The 25,125-nt window shown below is 35.7% G+C and overlaps 2 protein-coding genes across 2 annotated transcripts; both read left to right on the top strand.

Annotated features, from left to right (window-relative positions):
* Positions 1-8,762: 8,762 nt before the first annotated feature.
* On the top strand, positions 8,763-12,128 carry LOC141693054 (uncharacterized). Its single transcript, XM_074498051.1, has 2 exons — positions 8,763-10,493; positions 11,451-12,128. Exons 1-2 carry the CDS (start codon positions 8,763-8,765, stop codon positions 12,126-12,128), a joined length of 2,409 nt encoding a protein of 802 aa, XP_074354152.1.
* A 1,438-nt stretch (positions 12,129-13,566) lies between these two features.
* LOC141706073 (uncharacterized) lies at positions 13,567-16,513 on the top strand. The gene is made up of 8 exons (XM_074508906.1): positions 13,567-13,689; positions 13,774-14,188; positions 14,342-14,605; positions 14,713-14,999; positions 15,357-15,458; positions 15,556-15,622; positions 15,701-15,799; positions 16,133-16,513. Exons 2-8 carry the CDS (start codon positions 13,817-13,819, stop codon positions 16,220-16,222), a joined length of 1,281 nt encoding a protein of 426 aa, XP_074365007.1. The 5' UTR covers positions 13,567-13,689; positions 13,774-13,816; the 3' UTR covers positions 16,223-16,513.
* The last annotated feature ends 8,612 nt before the right edge of the window (positions 16,514-25,125 follow it).

Below are 25,125 nucleotides of genomic sequence, written 5' to 3'. Positions count from 1 at the left end.
TTGCAAACTTGTCAAATCGTTGTATGGTTTGAAGCAGGCTTCTAGACAATGGTTTGCCAAGTTAGTGGGGGAATTGACTGCTAGAACTTTTTATCAATCTAAAAATGATTACTCACTGTTTATCAAGCAGAATGCAGGAAAGAGTACTGTGATTGCTGTGTATGTGGATGATATTATACTTACTGGTGATGATTTACTGGAAATAAAGGATTTAAAACAGCATTTGGATAATGTGTTCAGCATAAAAGATCTAGGAAAATTAAGTTTTTTTCTTGGTATTGAGATTGGATACCATGAAGATGGAATTACGCTCACACAGAAGAAGTTTACAAAGGAGTTGCTTGATACAGCAGGTGTTTTGAAAGGAAAATCAGTTACCCCATTGCCAATCAATCTCAAATTACAGGCAGAGGAAGGGGAAGCATATGCAAATCCTTCTCACTATAGGTGTTTAGTGGGAAAACTTAATTTTCTCACACATACAAGGCCAGACTTATCCTATACGGTGCAGCACTTGAGCCAATTTATGCAAAATCCCAGAATACCTCATTATGAAGCATTAATGCATGTGATGGACTACATAGCATCAACTGCAGGACAGGGAATTCTGTTAAAAGCAAATGAACAACTCACTCTGCAAGCCTTCTCAGATTCAGATTGGGGAGCATGTTTAGACTCAAGGAGGTCTATTTCAGGTTATGTGTTGTTATTGGGAAGGTCACCTATCAGCTGGAAATCTAAGAAGCAAGGAATTGTATCGAGAAGTTCATCAGAAGCAGAATACAGGTCAATGGCAGCTGCAGCTTCAGAGGTAACTTGGGTAGTGAGATTGCTGGAAGAATTAGGAGTAAAAGATCTTAAGCCTGTGACACTACACTGTGATAATCAAAGCGCAATTCATATTGCAAAGAATCATGTGCATCACGAAAGAACAAAACATATAGAAATAGATGTACATTTCACAAGAGATAAAGTTTTGGAAGGATTGCTGCAGATTACATACTTGCCCACTTCTTCACAGCTGGCTGATGTGTTTACAAAGATCATACCATCAGGACAGTTTAACAATTTGTTGTTCAAACTAGGCATGTGTAATACACAGCCTAGTTTGAGGGAGGGTGTTGAAGTATTAAAGAATGATACAGATCAAGAGCAAGCTGACAAGGAAGCACGGATAGCCGACAAACTGGGGTGACTCACAGACAATTCAACTGAGCAAAATCAGTTATAACAAACTCCAGCTGGCAAGACTTCAGGGAATATAGATAAATAGTCTTCATAAAGACACAGTCTCTTTCTCTCTTAATTTTTCAATCTAGTCTCTATAGTTTTATAATTCACTCTCTCTCTCTGGAAGTATGATATAGTAGTATGTAGAAAACTTGTAGTATTAAGTACAGATTTAAGAATGGAGATGCAGTATGTAAAGTAGCTTGTATATTGATGTCTTCTGTAATCTAATGGAGTTAATCAACAATTGTAAGAATACCCAAGTCAAGTAAACATGAGTAATTATTTAGGTCATAAAAAGGTAGAAAAAGGTCATTTGTTCAATATCATGAATATTTTAATTAACCTAAGAAATAATCCCTTCTGTCCAACCATTTTCTGAATGCTACAACAAGCACATGTTCGATCTTAAGAGATGAAAAAGAATCATATTGTCTTTCTTTAAACCCTCAACACTGTGAATTGCTGCCACCAATTTGTACTCCACCTAGCAAAGTCTTTACCATCAGTATTAAATTTGCATGTGCCCATCAGAAGATTGTTGTATTTCTTCTTTCACATTTTCAGCTTTATTACTCCTGAAAGCATAAATTAAACCCTGCTTCGTCGTACTCTGATCATCCCCTGAATCTCCTAATACAATCCCTGCACAATATAATTCTTCATTTGAATTAAAACATTTAAATAGCAATCTTAGCGTGAGTTAAGATTGAAAATTTAAAAAGCCTCCGTGCATATGCTAACTTGGATACTTGTTATACTTCATTTGCTACCTGCAGGCAATAGAGGTCAAACACAAGCCTCAAATATGATCAGCTAATAGTAAGATGATTGAGAATCACAAGAACACGTGTATAAGCACAAAGAATGCTCTGGCGTTTTTTTCATTGTGACCTCGTGCAAGTCTAAATGAGAAAGCATATATCACAATTAATAATCTAACCAACCTGATGTTGCATCTGGACCCAAAGTTTGTTCATTTCTGTGAAATTTTGAAGTACAAACTCTACAACATATGAAACTGTATCTGCATCAAAACTGTATCTGCATCACTGCAGAAATTGGGGAACAAATAGATATCAGGTCGTTGACATGACTCCCAATGGTATAAAATTTTGAGGATATAAAATATTTATTGCTAGAACTATGGAGTCACAACATTCAAATCCTGCTTCTATCCATCTATCTCTATCTATCAAATTTGTCAATCAATCAATCTATGTGTATAAGGATATGTTAGGTCATACACACTGTAGAAGGGGGTTGAATACAGTGTATAATACAATCAAATCAAATTAAGAACACAAGTATGTAACAAAGAATAATCTTATTAATAAAACAGTATTGCAATGGAACCGTTCTCTCTCAGTGATGAACAATATCACTAAGAGCTGCTAGGGTTACAAAGAATAATATTCTCGATAATGATAACACATCTAGTGTAAACCCTATGCTATGTTATATACCACACAGTTACAAGATAATCTCTAATTGATATCGAATATAATTTTGTATCCTAAAATATATCAATTAGTTATCTTTTCCTCTAAGTCTTCTATTCTTCATAGAATTCTTCTCCATGCATATCTCTTCTTGTTTTAGTCTTGATCTTCTTTCCCTTCAATAAGCCGCATTCCTTATCTGAAAGTCTTCTTAAGTCCTGATATTATGTTCTGATGAATATCTTCTGATATCTTAAATTCTGATAACTTAAGTTCTGATATCTTAAGTTCTGACTTCAGTATAAGTACTGATTTCCAGTTAAGTCCTGATTTGTCCCGTTAGTCAAGATCTGAAAACTAAACACAAATCATTATTAGACATGACATCACAAATATATCTAAAAATCTCCCCCAACTTGTGAATTAGCACAATATACAAGTTCAATAGATATTTGATGATGTCAAAAATATTAAGTACAAATACATATGAGAATTTGACTAGATAACTACAACTCACAGTCCTTGTAGCTTTTACCATCCTTAAAGTCTGATATCAGCTTTAGCCTGTATATCCTTCAAAATTTAACAGTTGTAGTCCTCGACCTGGCTTCAGTATTTGATCTCTTGAATTTCAGGAGTTGTTCTGAGATAGGTCTTCAGAAGAGTTCTCTCAGTATATTCAAGTTCATTTATCATCCTCATTTTAGCATCTTTAAGTTCAACTGTATCTTCTCTTGTCTGAAAGATAGCAGCCATGAGATCATTAATCTTTGTTTTCCTTATCTCCTGATCCAGTCTGATCAGATAAGTTTTGTCATATTCCAGATTAAATTCAACACCCTTAATACCCAGAAAAGTAGTGATCTTGGCAGTATTGGGCTTCATCTCAACTAAATCACCATTGTGAGCTCTGTACTTTGGATAGTATGGTCTGTCAGACTTTACAGAGTAAAGTTTCTTCTGCCTCTGAATATCAGATATTAAGTATCTGGCAGCACCATCTGTTGACCTGTTCTTCACTTGAAGCAGAAATAAAACATATTACAGTTCTTCATAATACTTCAACCGAATTGCATTCTTTCTTATCTGGAATACTCTCACATCTGTCATAAAATAAAGCTTTACGTCTTCTTTCAGCTTGGAGTTGTAGGTCATCTGTACAGACTCTAATTGATTTAGTCTTTCTGGAGTTGTCCCTACTCCTGGTTCAGTAAGGGTTGTAGGATCTGAGGTAGAGTTGTTTATTCTTTACTCATCAGGATTACCCAGTCCCTTTTTTATCTCTAGTTTCCTTTCTTTGGATCAATCTACCCTGAAAAACATTTGTTGAAGTCTTCATAGGTTGAGCAGATTGTTGAGCTTTATTAAACCCAGGTAGTAGAACCGTTGAAGGTTTAACATGAGCAATATAAGAGGTTTCCTTTTCTTCTGATGTCAAGACAACTTGAGCTATGTCAGAGGTTGCTTGAATATTCCTTTTCTCCTTCAAAATCAGAGTTGTATCTTCATCAGCATTTACTTCCAGATCCATGGTTGGCATATATATCTTTACAGGTTCATCAACTTTTGCCTTACCCTTGAATCTAGGATCAACTTCCACCTATGATTTGGACTTGGCCTTAGATGCCTCAGTATTTGTCCTCTCTTTGATCACAATGCCCTTAGGCTTAGGTGGTTTCTTTGCTGTGACTTGAGTTTTAGACTTTGACCTAGATTTGTCATTTTCAGCTTTCAGTCTAATCTGTTCTTCCTTCAGACTTTCAATATTCATGCCTGGATTGTCCTTTAGGAACAGCCTTTTAGAGATCTCCTCATCAAGTTTCAGAGTTTATTCATCAGAACTTATCCTTTTAGTATCAGAACTTGTTCTTTGACTTATAGTTCTGGCTTCCCTTGATAAAGAACCCCTGCCTTGACTTAGACCTCTACTCCTATCAGAGTTTCCCCGGTCTTCATTATCATCATCCTTACCCTTCAGTGGTTGATCAGTTGTGCATTTGGATTTAATTACTTTCTCCCCCTTTTTGGCATCATCTGGTAGAAGCAGGGAGACAAGCAATTCCACAGAGGTTTGGATTTTATTGAGTTGGTTTTGTTAAGCAGCTTGATTCTTTAAAATATCAGATAGTTGAGCTTGTTTCTTTTCTTGAGTCTTTTCTATATACTCAATGCGGTCAAAGGCTGGATTAAAAAACCTTTTCTTGTCCAATGTGACATTCATGGTTTGCTTAGTCACTGTATCTTGAATTTTGTCCACCTTGGCTTGAGTTATTGAGTGTTGACCTTGAAGATTTTTGGTACTCAATGCAGTAACTCTGATTTGTGCTTTGAAGTCATCATTCATCAGCATCTCATCAGCTTTAGCCAGGTGCTCAGCAAGAACATCTGCAGTACGAACAAAATTAACTTTGTTCCACTCCTTGATCCACTCTCTTCCTCTGTTAGTTTCACTCCAAGGAACTGGTGCATCCTTTCTCACAAACTTCTTAATCAAATCAACTTTACAAACTGTTTATGGAGGTGCATGTCCAGAAGGACCAGCTGCATCAACATATATATTTGTAGCAGCTTCACCAGTATTTTCTTCAACAGAACTTGCAGAATCTTCAGTATCAGCATCTTTTGATAGAATGATTGTATGTGAAGCAATAGAAGATTCATCTTCATGGTCATCAACATCTAGCAATGGAGTTGGTGGTGGAGTGTGCTGAGAAAGATGTGAAGTGGATGGAGATTCCAGATAAAAGACCAAAGGCACATCCAAGTTATTGATATCAATTTCAGCACTTGTGCCTGGGTTTTCAGCATGTACAGGAGAGTTTATTGGAGACACAGAAGGTGTAGGCATTGGAGTAGTCTCTGGATCTTGGATTGGAGATTTATGAGCTTCATGAAGTTCTGGCTCAGCACTTGGAAGAGATTCAACTACAGTAGGTTCTTGTGGGATCAGAGATTCCTTACCCCCTTCCACAGCTGTTGCTTCCATTCCTTCTTCAGAGGTTGATTCTTCAACAACCTTCCTTGCTCTTTGCTTTTTAAGTCTCTTAGCTAGTGGAGAGACTCTGGGAGCTTGATCATCAGAGTTTAGCTTTCTAAGACTTTTTAGGGGCCTAGAACTCCCAGTTTCTTGAGCTGTCAGAGAAGAGACCTTCTCAGCTACTTCAGCAAAAGGTTCTGATGGTTGAACCTGTGCCTCATCATCAGACTCATCTCTTAAAATCATTTTCCTTCTATTCTGTTGTGCCTGAGGTACTGTCTTAGTCCTCTTTGCTCTTGAAGAAGAAGGCTTCACCTGATTATGTGCTGATGGTTGGTTGGCATATTCTGATGTTTGTGTTTGTTGAGTGGCAGTAGTAGGTTCTGATGGCTGTTGTGGTTTTGGTTGTTGTTGTTGTTGTGGAATATCAGGATATAATACAGAGTAAGTATCAACATCAGCATTTACAAGGGCTTGCATTACTGCTAAAGGAATTCTAAAGGGCCTCAGAACTCTCTTTTTGTTATCAGCAGTTAAAAGGTCAGTAAAAGCCCTTTTTGCTAACCTAAAAGGTTCTATGTGTTCACTTGCTAGTTGTGGTTCATCTGATGTACAGTAACTGTAAATTAACTGACAGAACCTAGCAAAGTAAACTACATTCCTGTCCTCTTTCATTCTATCTCCTATAAAACATAACACAGTCTTGGCATAATCAAAGTGAGACTGGTTTAGGAGAGCATACCCAATTTGTTGAGTCAGAATCGGAATGGCGTCAAAATTTGAGCATTTGTTTGCGAACGCCTTGGTGATGCAATCGAAGAAAAAACTCCATTCTCTTCGAATATGTGGGCGTTTAAGTTGGCCCAACTTTTCCAAACTCTCCTCATACCCTAAATTAGCCATCATTTATTGTAGCAATGGTTCCTCAACAGCAGAACTGAACTGGCAGTTCTCAGGTAGATGTAGAGCTTTCTTGACTGTTGCCGGAGTAACAACGTACTCCACCTCCTTTTGCTGTAAAAATGATGCTTGGAGTCCCATCCTTACCACCATCATCATAAAGTCCCGTTCGCCAGAATGTCAGAACTTGAGTTCCAGATAAAGTGGATGGCTGCGTCAAAGCGAACCCTATTTCACTGTGAGCCAATAAGTCCTGAACAAAATGAAGTTCCGACGGAGCGTCACTCTTGGTTAGAATGGCAGTGTAGTTGTTGGGGACGAACTTTGCTCCATTAAAGATTAGATCCTTTGGTGCCATTAAAAAAAAGTGAGAAATAAGAATGCCTGAAAGGTGTTTGGTAAAATGCATGTGTAAAAACCGTCAGTGAATATAGAGAGAATAAGAGAAAAGAGAGAGAGGGTATTGAATACAAAAGTAGATAAAAGATTTAAAATTTTTTCTCTCTTTTACTTATACACGCCACTTGACAGCAGTTAAGATGAATTGGAACAGTCTTTACACTACTAGAAATAGTAGATACGACATCGGTCCTTAGACATCGGCATGTAATGCACCCGATGTTAAAATGCAATTTAACATCGGTTTTGTAAAAAGTGATGTTGAATACGCATATTGACATCGATTTCACTTAGTAGCCGTTGTCTATCTTCAGAAATTAAAAAGGCCACAAATATGTTTTTAACTTTGACATCGGTTCATTTTGTTAACCGTTGTCTATGGCCTTTTAAAAAAAATAAAAATTACTTAACTCCCCCCCCCCCGCTTTTCAGTACACTTCCCCCTTTAATTTTAACAAAAAATTCACTTTAACATATTTTCCCCCCCTTTTCCAAAAAACCTCCATCGAGCCTCTCATCTCTCCCCGACCCTCGCCTCTCTCGTCTCTCTCGTCTCTCCCCTCCTTCTCTCTTAGTCTTCTTACCTTTCTTCTCTCTTCTTACCTTAGTCTCTGTTAACCGTCTCTTCTCTCTTTTCTCCGAAACCCTAATTTTAGCCCCAATTCTAATTCAAGATTTGGAGCTTCAAATTAGAGCAAATTAAACTTGAAATTGAGCTAGTATCTGAAGGTTGGAGCTAGTATCTGGAGGTAGACAACATCTGGAGGTTGGAGCACTGAGGTTTTAGAACATTGGGGTTTCGGAACATTGAAAGCATCCGGAGGTATATTCTTCTTTACTTCTTTACTGTTTATCTCCCTCATTTTTATGTTTAATATCTTCTTTGTGCATGTAAATGTTTTATGTTTATCTTCTTTTCTTCTTTACTGTTTTTCTTCTTTGTGCATGTAAATGTTTTATGTTTTTGGGGGTTTTATGTTTGTTTCTTTTTGGGGGTTTTATGTCCTGTTTTTGGGAATTTTATGTCGTGTTAAATATTTTAGGTACACTGATGTAAATCAATGTTTTAGGTACATTGATGTAAATGTAAATGTTTCTGTTCTGTTTTTAATTATGTGTTTTCTGGGGGTTGTTCATACATATTAGTGTGTTTTGGGGGGGTTTTGGGGGCTGCATTTGAACAGGTCTCAGATATGAACAAGTCTCTGCATTTCTTGTTTTGTATGATAGTCATTTCTCTGATATGAACAAGTCTCTGCATTCCTGATATGAACTATATGTTACTTGTGTTGTATTATAGTAATTGTTTTGTATAATTATCCTTCTCACAGATACAAGTAACAGATAATTTTAATTTATTTATTTATGGGCTGAATTTGTTTCAATACTCAAGTTCTCACTGAGTTTTATTTATGTGAAGGAAATTTAACAATTGTCTGGGCTGTGAATGTTGGAATTATTGGTTTTTAATTATGTGATATTTTCAAATATCTTGGTTTAATTTGTTTTAATTATCTTGGTTTAATTTAGTCTAGTTTATAAATTTAGTCTAGTTTTGTAATTAATTGGGTATATGTATAGGATCTTAGAGTAATGAATTAGTACTATAAATTATTAGGATATCAAGGTATTTACTCCTTTCTAAGTTTATATAATTAATCCCTACAGTAACCAACACAAATTTGATATGCCTTTTATTAAATAATTATAAATAGGTATGTGTTGGATTTTTAATATTTATAGTGGCTATCAGGTAGGGAAATTTGATGGATAAGACATGGATTTTGCAAGATAGGGATTCTTTAGCATTTGAAATGGGGGTGGAAAACTTCTTGATATATGCTGAAGAAAATTCTGAAGATCGTAACAAAATTCCTTGCCCTTGTGGACGATGCGCCAATTTTAAAAAATTCTCTATAAAAACAATCAGGGGCCATATCTATGACAATGGCTTTTTTCTAGGTTATGTGCATTGGGTTTGGCATGGGGAGACTGCTTCTACGGGTCCTAAATCTTCAAGTGCTAGTTGTCCACCTGAAGAGCAAGCTCCAGACCCACCTCCTGAGCAAGCGTCTGATGAAGCGTCAGAGCAAGATCAGGAGCATGTCGCTGCTTCGGAAACTGTTGATGTTTGTGAAGCGACATATAACTCGGGTCAATATGATAATGATTCATATCAGTTTAGGAGGTTCGTAGCCGATGCTGAGCAACCTCTATATGAGGGTAGTGACTGTACTAAGTTAGAGTCGATGTTGAAGTCGCATAACTGGAAATCTAGATTTGGTATTACCGATAGTGCCTTCACTGACCTCCTTTCTTCTGTTGGGTCTCTACTTCCCAAAGATAATGTGTTACCTAGTAATGCATATGAAGCAAAAAAAACCCTCTCCAATTTAGGTCTAGAGTATATAAAGTTCCATTCATGTCCGAATGACTGTGTACTGTACAGGGGTGTACATGCTGATGCAACCAAGTGTCCTAAGTGTCGACTTTCTCGGTGGAAGTTGACAAAGAAAGGTGAAGAGAGGGTTAATCTTCCAGCCAAAGTCATGTGGTATTTTCCAATAATTCCTAGATTTAAACGTATGTTTAAATCTCCTTCCACCACTGAACTAATGTGTTGGCATGCGCAACAGCGGACACAAGATGGTAAAATGCGACATCTAGCCGACTCTCCATCTTGGAAAAATATAGATTATAGGTGGCCATCCTTTGGTAGTGAACCGAGAAACCTTCGCTTGGCTTTATCGGCGGATGGTGTAAACCCGCACAATAATGGCCTATCTAATAGATATAGTTGCTGGCCAGTCATATTGGTGACTTACAATCTTCCTCCCTGGTTATGTATGAAAAGAAAATTTATGATGTTGTCGATATTGGTCCCTGGCCCGCATGAGCCTGGTAATAACATCGACATCTACTTACAACCGATGATTGATGATTCAAAAAAGCTTTGGAAGGAAGGGGAACCAAATGTGTATGACGTGTATAATAAATCATTTTTCACTTTAAAAGCAGTTTTAATGTGGACGATAAATGACTTCCCTGCTTACGGAAATTTATCTGGCTGCGTTAATAAGGGTTATAAGTGTTGTCCAGTTTGTGGATATGACACCGTAGCTAAATATTTGACTCATAGTAGGAAAATGTGCTACCAAGGGCATCGTCGATATTTGCCTCTACATCATCCTTATAGAAGGCAGAAGGCTGCTTTTAATAGACAACAAGAGTTTGGGCAGCCGCGTCGAACCCTATCCGGAGAAGAAGTGTTAGCAGAGCAAGAACAAATCAAATTTGAATTTGGGAAGAAAATGAAGAAGGCAAAGAAGGTTGAAAGTCCATGGAAGAAAAAGTCAGTATTTTTCGAGTTAGAATACTGGAAATTTCACCATGTTAGGCACTATATTGATGCCATGCATGTCGAGAAGAATGTATGTGATAGTCTGATTGGCACATTACTAAATATGCACCATAAGACAAAGGATAGTGCGGCAGCCCGTCGTGATATGATAGAAATGGGCGTTAGATCTAATTTGGCTCCCCAAGTAGGAGTAAAGAAAACCTATTTGCCTCCTTCTCCCTTTACTTTGTCAAAGGCAGAAAAAATTGTGTTTCCATGCCTGATTTGAATATTTACGGGCTGAAATCACATGATTGCCATATTCTTCTCCAACAATTACTCCCGGTTGCAATACGCTCCGTTCTTCCGAAGCATGTTAGGGTCACAATTATTAGATTGTGTTTCTTTTTTAATGCTTTGTGCAACAAAGTAGTAGACGTGTCAAAACTGGATAAGCTGCAGTCTGATGTTATACTAACCTTGTGCGATCTAGAAAAGGTTTTCCATGCGTCATTTTTTGATGTAATGGTACATATAGTAGTCCACTTGGTCCAGGAACTACGCTTATGTGGACCAGTATTTTATAGGTGGATGTATGCGTTTGAACGGTTTAATAAAGTACTAAAGAGTTATGTTCGAAACCGTTATTATCCCGAAGGTTGTATGGCAGAGAGTTACCTTGGAGAAGAGTCCGTATAATTCTGCACCGAGTTTCTTAGTCAGAATTACTCCACTGCCGGTCTTCCAAATGACCAAGATAATAAGATATCAGGTCCATTATCCGCTGTGATAATAAAATCAGTGGAAGAGAAGGAGCGAGATGAAGCACATCTACATGTCCTTATAAACAACGCTGAAGTGTTTCCATATATTCTGTGAGTTTATGCAGTTTATTGTTTTCAATTCCTCATTATCCAGTAATTAGTCTTGTAATGTGTCTTTAATATATCATTCCATATGCATTTTTCAGAATGCATAAGGAATATCTTGAAGAAATTCACCGAGGGAAAAGGAAAAGCTTACATTGGCTCATGAGAGAGCACAATCGGCTCTTTGCTGATTGGTTTCAAAACAAAGTCAGTGTTGTAGTAGGTTCTTTGATCTGTAGTGTAATGACGACTATTAGCTATTTAGGATTTAAAATTTCTTATCATATCTATAGGTGAATGATGAACTAAGGGAGAACAACAAAGGTGTTTCAGATACGATAAGATGGCTCGCTGCCAAGCCATCATTTTCAGTACTAACTTATCAAGGTTATCTAGTGAATGGAGTGCGATATTTTACAAAGGAACGAGATGACATACGCGTTGTTCAAAACAGCGGGGTGTCTGTCATTGCTAAAGCGGTCCAGGTTTCTAGTGCCAAGGACTTGAACCCCGTAGAAAGTGATTTGACATTTTACGGTATCATACAAGAGATATGGGAATTAGACTACCATGCATTCAAAGCTCCCTTGTCCCTGTGTAAATGGGCAAGTAATGATAAAGGAATAAGGGTTGATGATCTTGGGTTCACACTTGTGAATTTTAGTCGACAAGGTCACAAAAAAGATAAATATGTTTCTGTTGACCAAGTCAAGCAAGTGTTTTACCTTGAAGATCCCGTTGATGCTACCTGGTCTATTGTTCTGTCCTCCACAACTCGAGACTACCATGAATTGTATAATGAAGATGACTTAGGAGACACGATCATGGAACATCCCCCATTCTGCACTGAAATCCCCGCAACTGATGTCGCTACTGATGATGTCGCTCATACTGCTAGACCTAATGTTGAGGGAATTTGGATTAAAAATACTGCTACTAAAACTCCTGCACCTAATGTCGTTACTGACTGATGATGTAGCTTTATGTAAAATATATATCTTAATGGGAATTTGGATGACTGAATGAACCATATATATTTGCCTTTAATTGTGTTATAATGTGTAAAATATATTGTTAAATTTTTTTTTTCTTTTGTTTTGCATTGTTATAATCATATAAGTAATTCATCCATAATTACTGATTGATGGCATTATTTTTTCTTTAATTATTTTGCGTTATTTAACTGTACTTCTATAAAATGCTTTAGAGTTATTTCGAATGTGATTAATTACTGATTGCAGTTTAGGTAAATTATTGTTCTTGTATAGTTGTATTCGTACTTGCTGATTTTACAATTTATTATTTATGCTTGACTGTAATTAATGACGGACTGAAAATATATTGTTCAACTGATGGCTTTATTATTCAATTTAATGCAGACTAAGGGAGCAAAATGGCAAAGAAGCAAAAAGCCAAGAAAGTAATTTTCGAAGAAAATGACGGGAAGAATAATTCTGAAAAGGTTGAGGATGAGATTGTTCCTGATGTCAAAACTTCAGAGACTTGTAATGATAAGTTGGTTCAAGTCCCTCCACAATATCAAACTCAAAGTAGTGGTGAAGAAACGATGACCACTTCTGAATCTGCAAAAAAAAAAAGGCTAGGTAGTGCGCGTGGTGTTTCAGCTCTTCACAAAGTAGTGGTGAAGAAAGCTCGGGGAAAGAAATTTAAAGTTAGATACAATGATTTTGGAGTTCCCATTGGAAATACCAGGCCTACTTTACAGTCTTACATAGGAATGCTCGCAAGGACAATGATTCCAATCGACACTGAAAACTGGCCAAAAGTGGATTATGATCTAAAAGCAAAATTATGGGATGATGTCCAGGTAAATTATATCCCTTGTTGACTTCTTTATTTTATTTAAATTGTGACTGTAAATTATGTGGCTAATTTATATTATGTGGCTCTTTAGGACACATTCAAAATTACCCCAAAAAGTGAGAAGCTTGTGCTACAATCGGCAGGTGAAAAATGGAGGCAGTTTAAAGCTGATTTAACTGCAAAATATGTGATGCCGTTTATTGGAAAAAAGAAGAAATTGATGAAGCCTCCGAAGAAGTATGCGTTTGTTGGTAAAGAACCTTGGAAGAAATTTGTTGCAGAGAGGACGAGCCCCAAATGGCTGGTATGAATATATTCTACTAATAAAATATACAGGATTGCCATTTTACTTGCTAAATGATTAAATAGATTTTGGTTAAATAATATTTATTAATTTTTACTAATTTATTTTGGTGCAGGAACAACGTAAGTTACAGAGTAATAGAGTGGGTAAACGGAAATATCATCACCGCTTGTCAAGGAAGGGGTATATTGGTTTGCGAGAAGAAGAAGTAAGAACCATATCTATTTGGCTTTGCAATTCTAAGTTTTAAGGGAGTTTAAACATTTTATCTTTTTTAACAGATAAAGAAAGGGAACTTAAAGCGGAAAGAGAAACCTGATCGTGCAATTTTTTGGTGGAAGGCTAGGATGCCAAAGAATCCTGATGAGCTTACTGAAGAGCAAGCGGAAATAAATACGAGAATTGTAAGTGATATTTTTAATACTGCATTCCCTTCAAAGATAATTGCGTCATAAATAATGCACTAATTGTTTGCATTTATTTTACAGGCTGAGTTACTTGAAATGAAGGAGAAGGGTGAATTTGTTCCACATGGAACAGAAGATGTTGACTACGGCACTTCAGACTCCTGAGCACGCAGGAAGGGTTCGAGGGGTTGGCGGCTTTGTCACTCCAACAGCATTCTTCAATTTTCCGAAAGCGAAGAAGACTCAAATTACCAAGGCAGAGTTGTTGGAAAGAAATCAGCGGGAGATGGCTGAACTTAAGGCCTTGGTTAATGCTTCGAATGATCACTCTCCTATGTTCTCTGACAAATCAAGTTATCAAGTACCTGTTAATAAAGAGGGAGCTACTAATAAGCGGAATGTTGGAGTTGCTGTTAAACCGCTGAGTGCCAAACAGTTGTTGGTAAATGATGAAGACTTTGTTGGTTTTGACCCCTCTCCTCCGAGCGGAAAGAAGGTAAAATATTATTAAGATCTACTAGATATATGCCTACAGACTTGGGATTTATGCAATAAAATTAAATTTATCATTATTAAGATATACTAGATATATGCCTACAGACTTGGGATTTATGCAATAAAATTAAATTTATCCCTCACTATAATGTAGGGTCCACAGTCATGTGAGCTTGCACTGGATTGCATAGAGAACAAGGTTGCTTTTGGAACAGTTTTTGATGATCACGAAGAGATGAATGTTTCAGTACACGGAGTGCTTCTAAAGCCCGGACATGTTCATGTGTCGGTTGACGGGCACATCCAGCCAGAGGCGTCGGTTCTAGTGCCCATACCTGGTGAAATTGAGGTTGTACGCCAAACAGTTGGCTCTCACGTAGCATGGCCTCGTGAATTGATCATCTACCCAACTGTGGCGGTATGTTATATAAAAATTATGTCAATATACTCTGAATTGATTGTTGCATTCTATAGTAGTTATGTCAATAATAACCGATTATTCTTGTTTTATTTAATTCTGTGTAGAAAAAGAAAAAGGAAGTGTTGCAGGGGCAGTCTAAGCGGAAAGATGAGTTGCAGAAACTTCAAGATGATTATAGAAAAATGAAGTTAAACAAGAATGTGCCAAAGCAGTACAAGGTGTTATACAAACATGCTGCAGTCTTCATGAAAGCCACTGGGGAGTCAATACCGATTCCGTGTGATTCGGACGTGTTTGGGACTGAGAAAATAATTTATATATTGCATGAAAATGTGAAAGCATTGTTGGAGTTCGATATGATTGGTCAAGCTGCAATATCTGTTTATATGGCGTAGGTTAATTTTTTATCGTTACATATTCAATATTCATGTTTTATACGGATATTATAAGTAATGTAATTCACTCCCTGGTATGCTCTTGCAAAGACTGATTAAGATTGAGAGGAAGAATGATGATGTGGTCTTATATGGATTTTTTGATCCAGGAGCTACATTTACGTTGAACAAATCTTTTCATTCTTATTTTGTTAATCGGTTGAAAGAGAGTAGTCCACATCGCATGTACTTCATGCCACATAATCATAAATAAGTATTTTTAATTTAGACATGCTTTTACAAATTAATATATTTAGGTAGTTTTTTTAAAATTTCTGACTTGTGTTTTTCTTTTTTCTTTTTTATAAACATAGTTGCCACTGGATTTTGGTTGTAATTTGGGATGGCGACATTTATATTCTGAACCCTCTGCCACATCCAACACATTTTGACGAGTTGGAAAAATCATTAACAGAGTAATATATTTTTGTTTACTATATATAAATATATATATAGTAAATATTCTCCCTTTTGAAAAATAATCATGTATATTATTGTTGTTCTGCAATGTAGAGCGATGAAATCCTACAATGCTCAAACTGGAAGGGGAAATAAAGCTCCTCAGATAAAGAATCTTCTTGTAAGTTTTTTATATTTTTTTATCACTTTATAATTTTAATTAATTTCTGGAGTTAATTCAGATTTTATATTATAACAGGGATCTCCCAAACAACCAGGAGGGGTTGAATGTGGCTATGTTATAATGCGATACATGAAAGATATCATTGCTGATAAGGAGCTATCTTTTACTACCAAGGTATATATGCAAATCATTTCCGATAGATGCCATGTAGAATTTTTTGTGTAGTTTTTCAGAACAGATAAATATGAGTGCCATTTTTATTATCACTTTTTATTATTAGTGATTTCCAGATGGATCTTGTTTTTATTATTAGTAATGATAGATAACTATTAGTGATAAGGAACTATCTGGTATAGTTTTGGATTAACGAAGAAAATTACGGTTAAATATAGAAAAGGTCATCTTCTGGTTAAATTATAAATAGTTGGTTCTGTTTATATTTAATTATACATATGGCAATTCTAGTTAATAATATTATGGTTGCTAATTTTTACGTGTGTTTTATAGTGGGCAGCCAAAACTCGAAAGTCCTACACAAGGCAGGAGCTGGATGAGGTGCGGATGGAGGTGCTTGAATTTATCCAAGACAAGATGTAAAAATGATAAGTATCTATATATATAGCTTTCCTCTGAACTATGTGAATTGATATTGTGTTTGCTGGTGGTTGGTGGTTAATTAAGGGATGTTTGGTGACAATTACATCCATCATTCTGATTTATGTTTGGAATTGTCGAAATTTGACAAGTGGTACATATTAACTAGTCAAATATGTTTAGAATGTTGGATGTAATAACTAGAGAATTTGGGTTTTATTGTTTTTAGTTGGGATGTTTATTTTAGACTTGGAATGTAATGTCCGAATTGAGCTCTTGTTGGATTGAATGTTAGTAAATTTGGTATCAATGTATACCTCTATGTTTTTACAAATTTGGTTGGATGTATTGCATATTGTTGGTATTTTTCTGGTTGAAAATGCAATTGGTTCCCTGGGCTATTAATAGTACTAGGATGGCATATGCAATTTACAGTACATTAACATCAGAATGGTAATTTAAAACCGATGTAAAAATGAACAAAAGACATCAGGTGAAACAATATTAAAAGAAAAAGAACTACAAAAACCAATGTCAAATAGTCATTTGACATCGGTTCTGTAAAAAAATCAATGTATTTTAAGCCAAATAACATCGAATTTTCAATAGCTGATGTCTTAAATTTTACAATATTAAAGATTAAACATCGGTTAGAAAAAAACACTGATGTTAAACAAAAGGATTTAACATCACCAAATGAACGAAACCGATGTCTAACCCAGTATTTTACATCGGTTGATAAAAGTACCCGATGTCTGATGGACCATTTCACATCGGTCAGACAACATAACCGATGTCTGATCTAGATTTTCACATCGGTTTGTTTGAAAGATTTTAAAAAAATGTCTTTTAGAGCTTGTAGGTTTCATGTTTTAATGGATAATTACCCCATAATATACTCATATTCACCTAGAAATACTGTAATATAAACTGAAATTTGTTGCAAAGACATCAGAATTATTCTTAAAACTGATGTATAGCACTGTAATAGACATCGACTGTGAACCGATGTCAAAGGCTGATGACATTTAACATCACACGCGAAGATATCGGTTTAGTTTTTTTAACATCGGTTCGAAACCGATGTCTGATCCCATATTTCTAGTAGTGTTACACCTGTCAGCCATTCAATAGTTAAGACAATAGTTAATGGGCACGGGAAATAAGTAATGATTACTATGCACATGCAGTTTTTCAATAAAAAAAAATTGTTCCCACTAAACAAGTAATTATGACTGTCTTTATCTCACTTAAACCAATATTCTGATAAAATAGAACCGTTCACGTATTGACCAAAAATAAATCAAGTAAATAAATACTGCCATGTAAGCATCAGAACTTGACTATTATCAGAATTTAAAGATCATCAGATTATGGCTTCTGTACTCAAAAAGTAAATGTTTATTTCTGTAATTCTTAACACAAATATTGATATGGTTTCCGCAGAACTTTATCATCAGAACTTCCATCAGAACTTGTCCTCGGAATTTATGCAACTGACACTTAAACTTGTTCATCTAAAACAACATTGATCACCACTGTAATTTTCATCATTCATATGGAGTGTAAGTGTGTGCTTTTAAGCTAAATATCAGACAAAGAGTAAAGTATGATTCACTTCAATACATCTTAGAAATAAGGCATAACTAAGAACTTTGCTCAAAATCTGTCATTAGTCTGAAGTCTACTATAGAATGAGTTCATGCATGAGTCCACCTCAACTATTTTGTGCTCATTTTATGCATCTTTTAATATTCTTTTTCATAGGAGCTCCTCAGTGTAAGTGAGTCATAACTGCTTATCAGAATTTATACTATTATCAGAGTATTTCTCCAGTAACCAGAGAATGTGAAAAGTCACCAAGAAAATTTTATTTTGCTTTTCAAATGCATATTACTTAATACCAGCAATGCACATGGGTCTTCCCTTTCACATATATTTTTCTCTAGATCTCAAAGGAGTACCTGATTTTTTTTTACTATTTCTTTTGATAAGTGAAGCTTATCAGCACTTAGTACATTCATAAGATTTACCAACATCAGAACTTAACAGATAAGAAGCATTATTCTAGTTTTTGACTTAGTAATAAGATACACAAAGTAAACCTAACCAAGCTCAATATCAGAATTTGCTTGTGTCAAAAGATTTCCACATAAACAATTACTTCAAACATGGGATCTTTAGTATATTAGAGACTACTAGGTCAGCATCTAGCACAGTTATCCTCATTGGATTGAATAGTCACAGAAAAATTCATATCACTTTCAGAGTTTAGAAATTCATATCAGACAATAATCAGCGCTTAGGTAAATTTCGATTTAAGCACAGATTACATAAAGAGAGTAATATCTGTAAATACTGATCATAAGGTCTGATGTATCAGAACATAAACTAAACAGATTTAGAGAAAGAACCTGAAACCATTCCAAGTTCATTTACTAATCTTGTAAAAGTAGCTTCACACAGTGGTTTTGTGAAGATATCTGCTAGTTGTTGATCTGTTGGAACAAAATGCAGTTTCGCTGTACCTTCCATCACATGTTCCCTTATGAAGTGGTACCTAATGCTGATGTACTTTTTTATTGAGTGTTGAACTGGATTACCTGTCATAGCAATAGCACTTTGATTATCACAGTAAATGGGTATTTTAGAATATGTTAACCCATAATCCAGTAACTGATTCTTCATCTAAAGAATATGTGCACAACAGTTTCCTGCAGCAATGTACTCTGCCTCTGCAGTTGATGTGGAAATTGACTTTTGTTTCTTACTAAACCAAGAAACTAATCTGCCTCCAAGAAATTGGCAGCTTCCACTTGTGCTTTTCCTGTCAATTTTGCACCCTGCAAAATCTGTATCTGAGTAACCTATTAGCTTAAAGTCTGATTCCCTAGGATACCACAATCCTAGATCAGTTGTACCCTTAAGGTACTTGAAAATTCTTTTCACAACTGTTAAGTGAGGTTCTCTTGGATCTGCTTGAAATCTTGCACAAAGACAGGTAGCATACATAATATCAGGTCTACTTGCAGTTAGATAGAGTAGTGAGCCAATCATACCTCTGTAATCAGTAATATCTACTGATGTACCAGTATCCTTATCCAATTTTGTTGCAGTGGCCATAGGAGTGGATGCACTTGAACAATCTTGCATTCCAAATTTCTTCAACAAATTTCTGGTGTACTTAGATTGACAAATAAAAGTTCCTTCTTCATTCTGCTTGACTTGAAGACCCAGAAAATAGCTAAGTTCTCCCATCATACTCATTTGATATCTTGACTGCATTAGCTTGGCAAATCTTTTACAAAGTCTGTCATTTGTAGAACCAAAAATGATATCATCAACATATATCTGTACCAAAAGTAAGTCCTTTCCATGGTTGAGATAGAATAAAGTTTTGTCAATAGTCCCTCTGTTAAATCCACTTTTTAGAAGAAACTGAGTTAATGTCTCATACCATGCTCTTGGAGCTTGCTTAAGGCCATAAAGTGATTTATCAAGTCTGTAGACATGATCAGGAAATTTTGAATCTATAAAACCTGGAGGTTGTTCAACATATACTTCTTCTTCCAATTCTCCATTAAGAAAAGCACTTTTTACATCCATTTGAAAGACTTTAAACTTTTTATGAGCAACATAAGCCAGAAATATCCTTATGGCTTCCAATTTAGCAACTGGTGCAAATGTTTCATCATAATCAATTCCCTCATGTTGAGAATATCCTTTTGCAACCAGCCTTGCTTTATTTCTTGTAATTATGCCATCACTATCAGTTTTATTTCTGAACACCCACTTTGTACCAACAACAGATCTATTCTTTGGTCGTGGCACTAGGGTCCAGACTTTATTTCTTTCAAATTCACTTAACTCTTCCTGTATTTCTTGCACCCAATCAGCATCTTGAAGAGCTTCTTCCACTTTCTTTGATTCAGTCTGAGAAAGAAAAGAATGATAGAGACATTCATTTGATGTTGTTGTTCTAGTTCTAACACATGCTTCAGGATTTCCAATAATCAAGTCAGGTGTATGTGCTTTAGTCCACTTTCTTACAGATGGAAGGTGATCTCTAGAACTGGATGCTCCCATATGATCTGTAATGTCTCCATCAACATTTTCTAATACTCCCCCTGAAATTATGCTCTCTGAGTTTCCAGAATTATCAGAACTTGATGAATCAGAACTTGAAGAGCCTGTTCTAGGTTCTGATGCTTCTTGAGATGTGGTTGGATCTTTAATATGCCCCCCTGCACAAGTGCATTTTCCTTTGGCGTAGTCACCATAGTTTCAATAACATTAGAGTTTGTAGTATCAGGATTTAGACTATCAGAATTTACAGAATCATAATTTAAAACTTCATTCTCAAATCTCAGCTGATCATGATCATTGAAATCTTCAAGTCCAGTAATCTTCTTATCATCAAAAGAGATATTGATAGATTCCATGACAACCCTTGTTCTTAAATTGTAGACTCTGAAGGCTTTTGTGGAAAGTGGATATCCAACAAATATTCCTTCATCATCTTTTAGGTCAAATTTGGATAGCTGTTAAGGATGAGTCTTAAGAACAAAACACTTGCATCCAAATACAAGAAAGTACTTCCGATTTGGATTCTTTTTCTTCACCATCTCATATGGTGTCTTTCCATGCTTGTTGATAAGTGTTGCATTCTAAGTAAAACAAGCAGTCTGCACAGCTTCAGCCCAAAAGTAGGTTGGTAACTTTGCTTCATCAAGCATAGTTCTTACAGCTTCAATAAGAGTTCTATTCTTTCTTTCAACAACTCCATTTTGTTGTGGAGTTCCAGGAGCAGAGAATTCCTGCTTTATTTTATGGTCTTTGCATAACTCTTCCATGATCAAATTCTTGAACTCAGTGTCATTATCACTTCTTATGATTTTCACAGAGTCGTTGACCAATTTATCCAGTTGTTTGACATGATCAATCAAGATAGATACAGTTTCACTTTTTGTGTGCAAAAAATACACCCATGTGTATCTGGTAAACTCATCTACTATGACCATAGCATATTTCTTCTTTGCAATAGACATGACATTCACTGGACCAAATAGATCAACACGTAGTAGGTGATAAGGCTCAAGAATTGAAGATTCAGTCTTGCTCTTGAATGAAGATTTTCTTTGTTTTGCCTTTTGACATGAATCACAAAGGCCATCAGGAGCAAATACTGATTTTGGCAGTCCTCTCACAAGATCTTTCTTGACTAGTTCATTTATATTGTTAAAATTTAAATGAGAGAGTTTCTTGTGCCAATCCCAGCTTTCTTTAATTGATGCTCTGCTTAACAGGCAGATTGCAGAACCATCAGAACTCGTTAAAATCTTAGCTTCATAAATATTACCATGCTCGTATCCCTTCAGAACAACTTTGCCTGTAGATTTTCTTACAACTTCACAGTGTTCTTCAAAAAAATCCACATGATAACCTCTGTCACATATTTGACTAACACTCAGCAGAATGTGTTTAAGTCCTGAGACTAGAGCTACTTTTTCAATGATGACATTCCCAAGATTGATATTGCCATATCCCAAAGTTTTTCCCACGTTGCCATCTCCATAAGAAACTCCTGGGCCAGCTTTCTACACAAAATCTGATAGCAGGGCTTCATTTCCAGTCATATGTCCTGAACATCCACTGTCCAGAACTAGGATGTTTTTCCTGTTGCCCTGCAATCACAAAAACCACTAATGATTAGTTTTAAAGACCCGGACTTGCTTGGATCCTTTGGCCTTATTAAGTTTGTTAACATTTGTAGCGGATTTAACTTCAGAGTTTATGCTAACATTTTTCATATCAGATGTTACAGTATCAGACTTTGCATCAGAACTTATACTAGAAGGAAAAATGCTAACTTTCTTTAAAGAAGGTTTTATTTGATAATAATCATAGTACAAACTATGATATTCCTTACAAGTATAAATAGAATGCCATAAACTACCACAATGAAAACAAGGATTTTATGGTTTAAACCTAACAGTCTGACTCTTAACTCCTGATTTAGGAGGTAAAGAGTTTATATCCTTATTCTTCCTGCAAAAAGAAGCAAGATGGTTAGTGTTTCCACAGTTATTGCATTTCTTTCTAGGAGCATTAGGAACAGACTTATAATTATTGCTTTTATTCACACCTTCCTTTCCATTCCTATTTTTCCTAGGTGGTTTTATCTTGTTTACATTCTTAATCTCTTTCAGCTTATACTTAAGCTGCTTCTTTGTCATTAATCCCGTGTTAACTTCAGTTGGTTTATCTTTTTTTAATTTGTCAGAAGTTGACTCTGCCTTAACTTCTGTATCAATATCTTTCATCTTTTCAGAATCAGACTTTACAGTTTTAGCTACAAACTTAACAGGATTTACCTTTGGCTTAGTAGTCTGTTTAACAATAATTGGCTTAATTTGTTCAGTTCCTATTTCACTTTTATCATCTCCATAACCTAAGCCCTCTTTCCAGTTTCCACTACTTAGCAAATTCTGAGTTGTTCTGCCAGAGTTAGTCCAAGTCCTGATAATCTCTCTTTCCTTTTCTAACTCAGTTTTTAGAGATTGATTCAATTTTAGCACTTCATCTCTAACATAAAAAGCATCATCTCTTTCTTTCTGAGTTTGATGGAACATAACTAACTCCCTTTCTAAATAGTCATTCCTTTTCTTACAAGCCAGATTTTCAGAAGTTAACCTATCACATGTTAAAGTCTGATCTCTATAGCTAATGAATATGGTTCTAAGATAAGATCTCAACTCAGTAATATCATCAGTATGAAAAATATAAGTTGTTTGAGGTACCTTTAACTTAGCAGCTTTAGAACTGCTATCAGCATATGGCATCAAGGCATAGTTCACCTCATCTTCAGAATCTGAAGTGTCTGTCCAGCTTTTCTTCTTTGTGACAAGTACCTTGCCTTTGTCACCTTTTCATTTCTTATAATCAAGAGATATGTGGCCTTTCTCACCACAATTATAACATTTAACATTTGAGTAATCTCCTCTGTCATACTTTCCTCCTTTGCCTTCAGATTTTCTGAAACTCTTCTTATCAGAACTTCCACTTTTCCTGGAAACCTTCTTTCCCTTTCTGAATTTCCTGTAGGCTATCTTTGTGATACCCTTCACCATAAGAGCACACAATTTCATCATCTCTTCATCAACATCCATCTCAGATAGACTTTCAGTTTCTGAATACTCATCATCATCATCAGAACTTAATGAATCTGAATCAGACTTTATGATGAGAGCTTTTCCTTTGCCTTTCTTTGAGGCAACCACTTTGGGGGATTCCTCCCCATCCTTAAGAGCAACTATTCTTGACTTTCTCCCATGCCTCTTGCTTCTTTGATCTATCTCAAGTTCATGAGTTTTAAGCATACCATAAATTTCATCAAGAGTAGTTTCATCAAGAGCATAGTTGTCTCTTATAGTAGTTGCCTTCAAATCCCAACTTTCAGGAAGAGCTAAAAGGAATTTAAGATTAGAATCTTCAAGATCATATTCCTTATCCACCAGTCACAGATCACTCAAGAGTTTGACAAATCTGTCATATAAATCAGTTAATGACTCATCAGGGTTTGAGTCAAAGTGCTCACACTCTTGAGTGAGTATAGTCCTCCTGTTCTTCTTAATTGCATCAGTTCCCTGGCATCTTATCTCCAAGGCATCCCATATCTCCTTTGCAGTCTTGTAGTTAATTACCCTGTTTGACATGATATTATCAATGGCACTATGCAGCAAATGCCTTACCTTTGCATCCTTGGCAATAGATGAGATATCTTCAGCTGTATACTCACTTTTCTCCTTGGGTACAGTCTTTGCTGGCTGATCTGCAACTACTACAGAGAGCTTGGTTGGCTTATGTGGTCCTTCATTAATTATGTCAAGGTATTCTGGATCTGTAGCTTCCAGAAACATAGCCATCCTCACTTTCCATATGGGATACTCAGAAGATCTCAGCATGGAAACCCTAATAGTCTCATATCGACTGTGGATTTGAGTCTTTGGAGTTTCTTCAGTTTTGGTGGGCTTGGTTGTAGTTTGTTCTTCTTCAGACATGATTATTTTGGAACTTTACTGTATATGTGTTAACAGATTGGCTCTGATACCACTTGTTAAGTCACACACACTGTAGAAGGGGGTTGAATACAGTGTATAATACAATCAAATCGAATTAAGAACACAAGTATATAACAAAGAATAATCTTATTAATAAAACAGTATTGCAATGGAACCGTTCTCTCTCAGTGATGAACAATATCACTAAGAGCTGCTAGGGTTACAATGAATAATATTCTCGATAATGATAACAAATCTAGTGTAAACCCTATGTTGTGTTTATATACCACACAGTTACAAGATAATCTCTAATTGATATCGAATATAATTTTGTATCCTAAAATATATCAATTAGTTATCTTTTCCTCCAAGTCTTCTATTCTTCATAGAATTCTTCTCCATGCATATCTCTTCTTGTTTTAGTCTTGATCTTCTTTCCCTTCAATCAGTCGCCTTCCTTATCTGAAAGTCTTCTTAAGTCCTAATATTATCTTTTGATGAATATCTTCTGATATATTAAGTTCTGATAACTTAAGTTCTGATATCTTAGACTTTAGTATAAGTACTGATTTCCAGTTAAGTCCTGATTTGTCCTGTTAGTCAAGATCTGAAAACTAAACACAAATCATTATTAGACATGACATCACCAATATATCTAACAGGATATACCTTTTAATATTCAGAAATATAATAGGTGACACCTGATCTACTAAATGCTGAAAGAAGGTCTAATAACACACTAAAGCATTTCAGTCCAGATTCAATTTATTAGAACAATTGACAACTATAGCTGACACATCATGGATTAGCTCCGTACAAGTGTTAAATAGATCTTGTTGAGGTTAT

The sequence above is a fragment of the Apium graveolens genome, chromosome 2 (genome assembly GCF_009905375.1).
Source record: "Apium graveolens cultivar Ventura chromosome 2, ASM990537v1, whole genome shotgun sequence".
Taxonomy (NCBI): Eukaryota; Viridiplantae; Streptophyta; class Magnoliopsida; order Apiales; family Apiaceae; genus Apium; species Apium graveolens.
This window is presented reverse-complemented; position numbering and strand designations above follow the sequence as displayed.

Coding starts and splice junctions, on each gene's coding strand:
- LOC141693054 (XM_074498051.1), top strand. CDS start 8,763: ATGGGGGTGGAAAACTTCTTGATATATGCTGAAGAAAATTCTGAAGAT. Junction 10,494..11,450: donor GATCTAATTTGGCTCCCCAA/GTAGGAGTAAAG, acceptor TCATATCTATAG/GTGAATGATGAACTAAGGGA.
- LOC141706073 (XM_074508906.1), top strand. CDS start 13,817: ATGGAACAGAAGATGTTGACTACGGCACTTCAGACTCCTGAGCACGCA. Junction 15,000..15,356: donor GCAATATCTGTTTATATGGC/GTAGGTTAATTT, acceptor TTATAAACATAG/TTGCCACTGGATTTTGGTTG. Junction 15,800..16,132: donor AGCTATCTTTTACTACCAAG/GTATATATGCAA, acceptor TGTGTTTTATAG/TGGGCAGCCAAAACTCGAAA.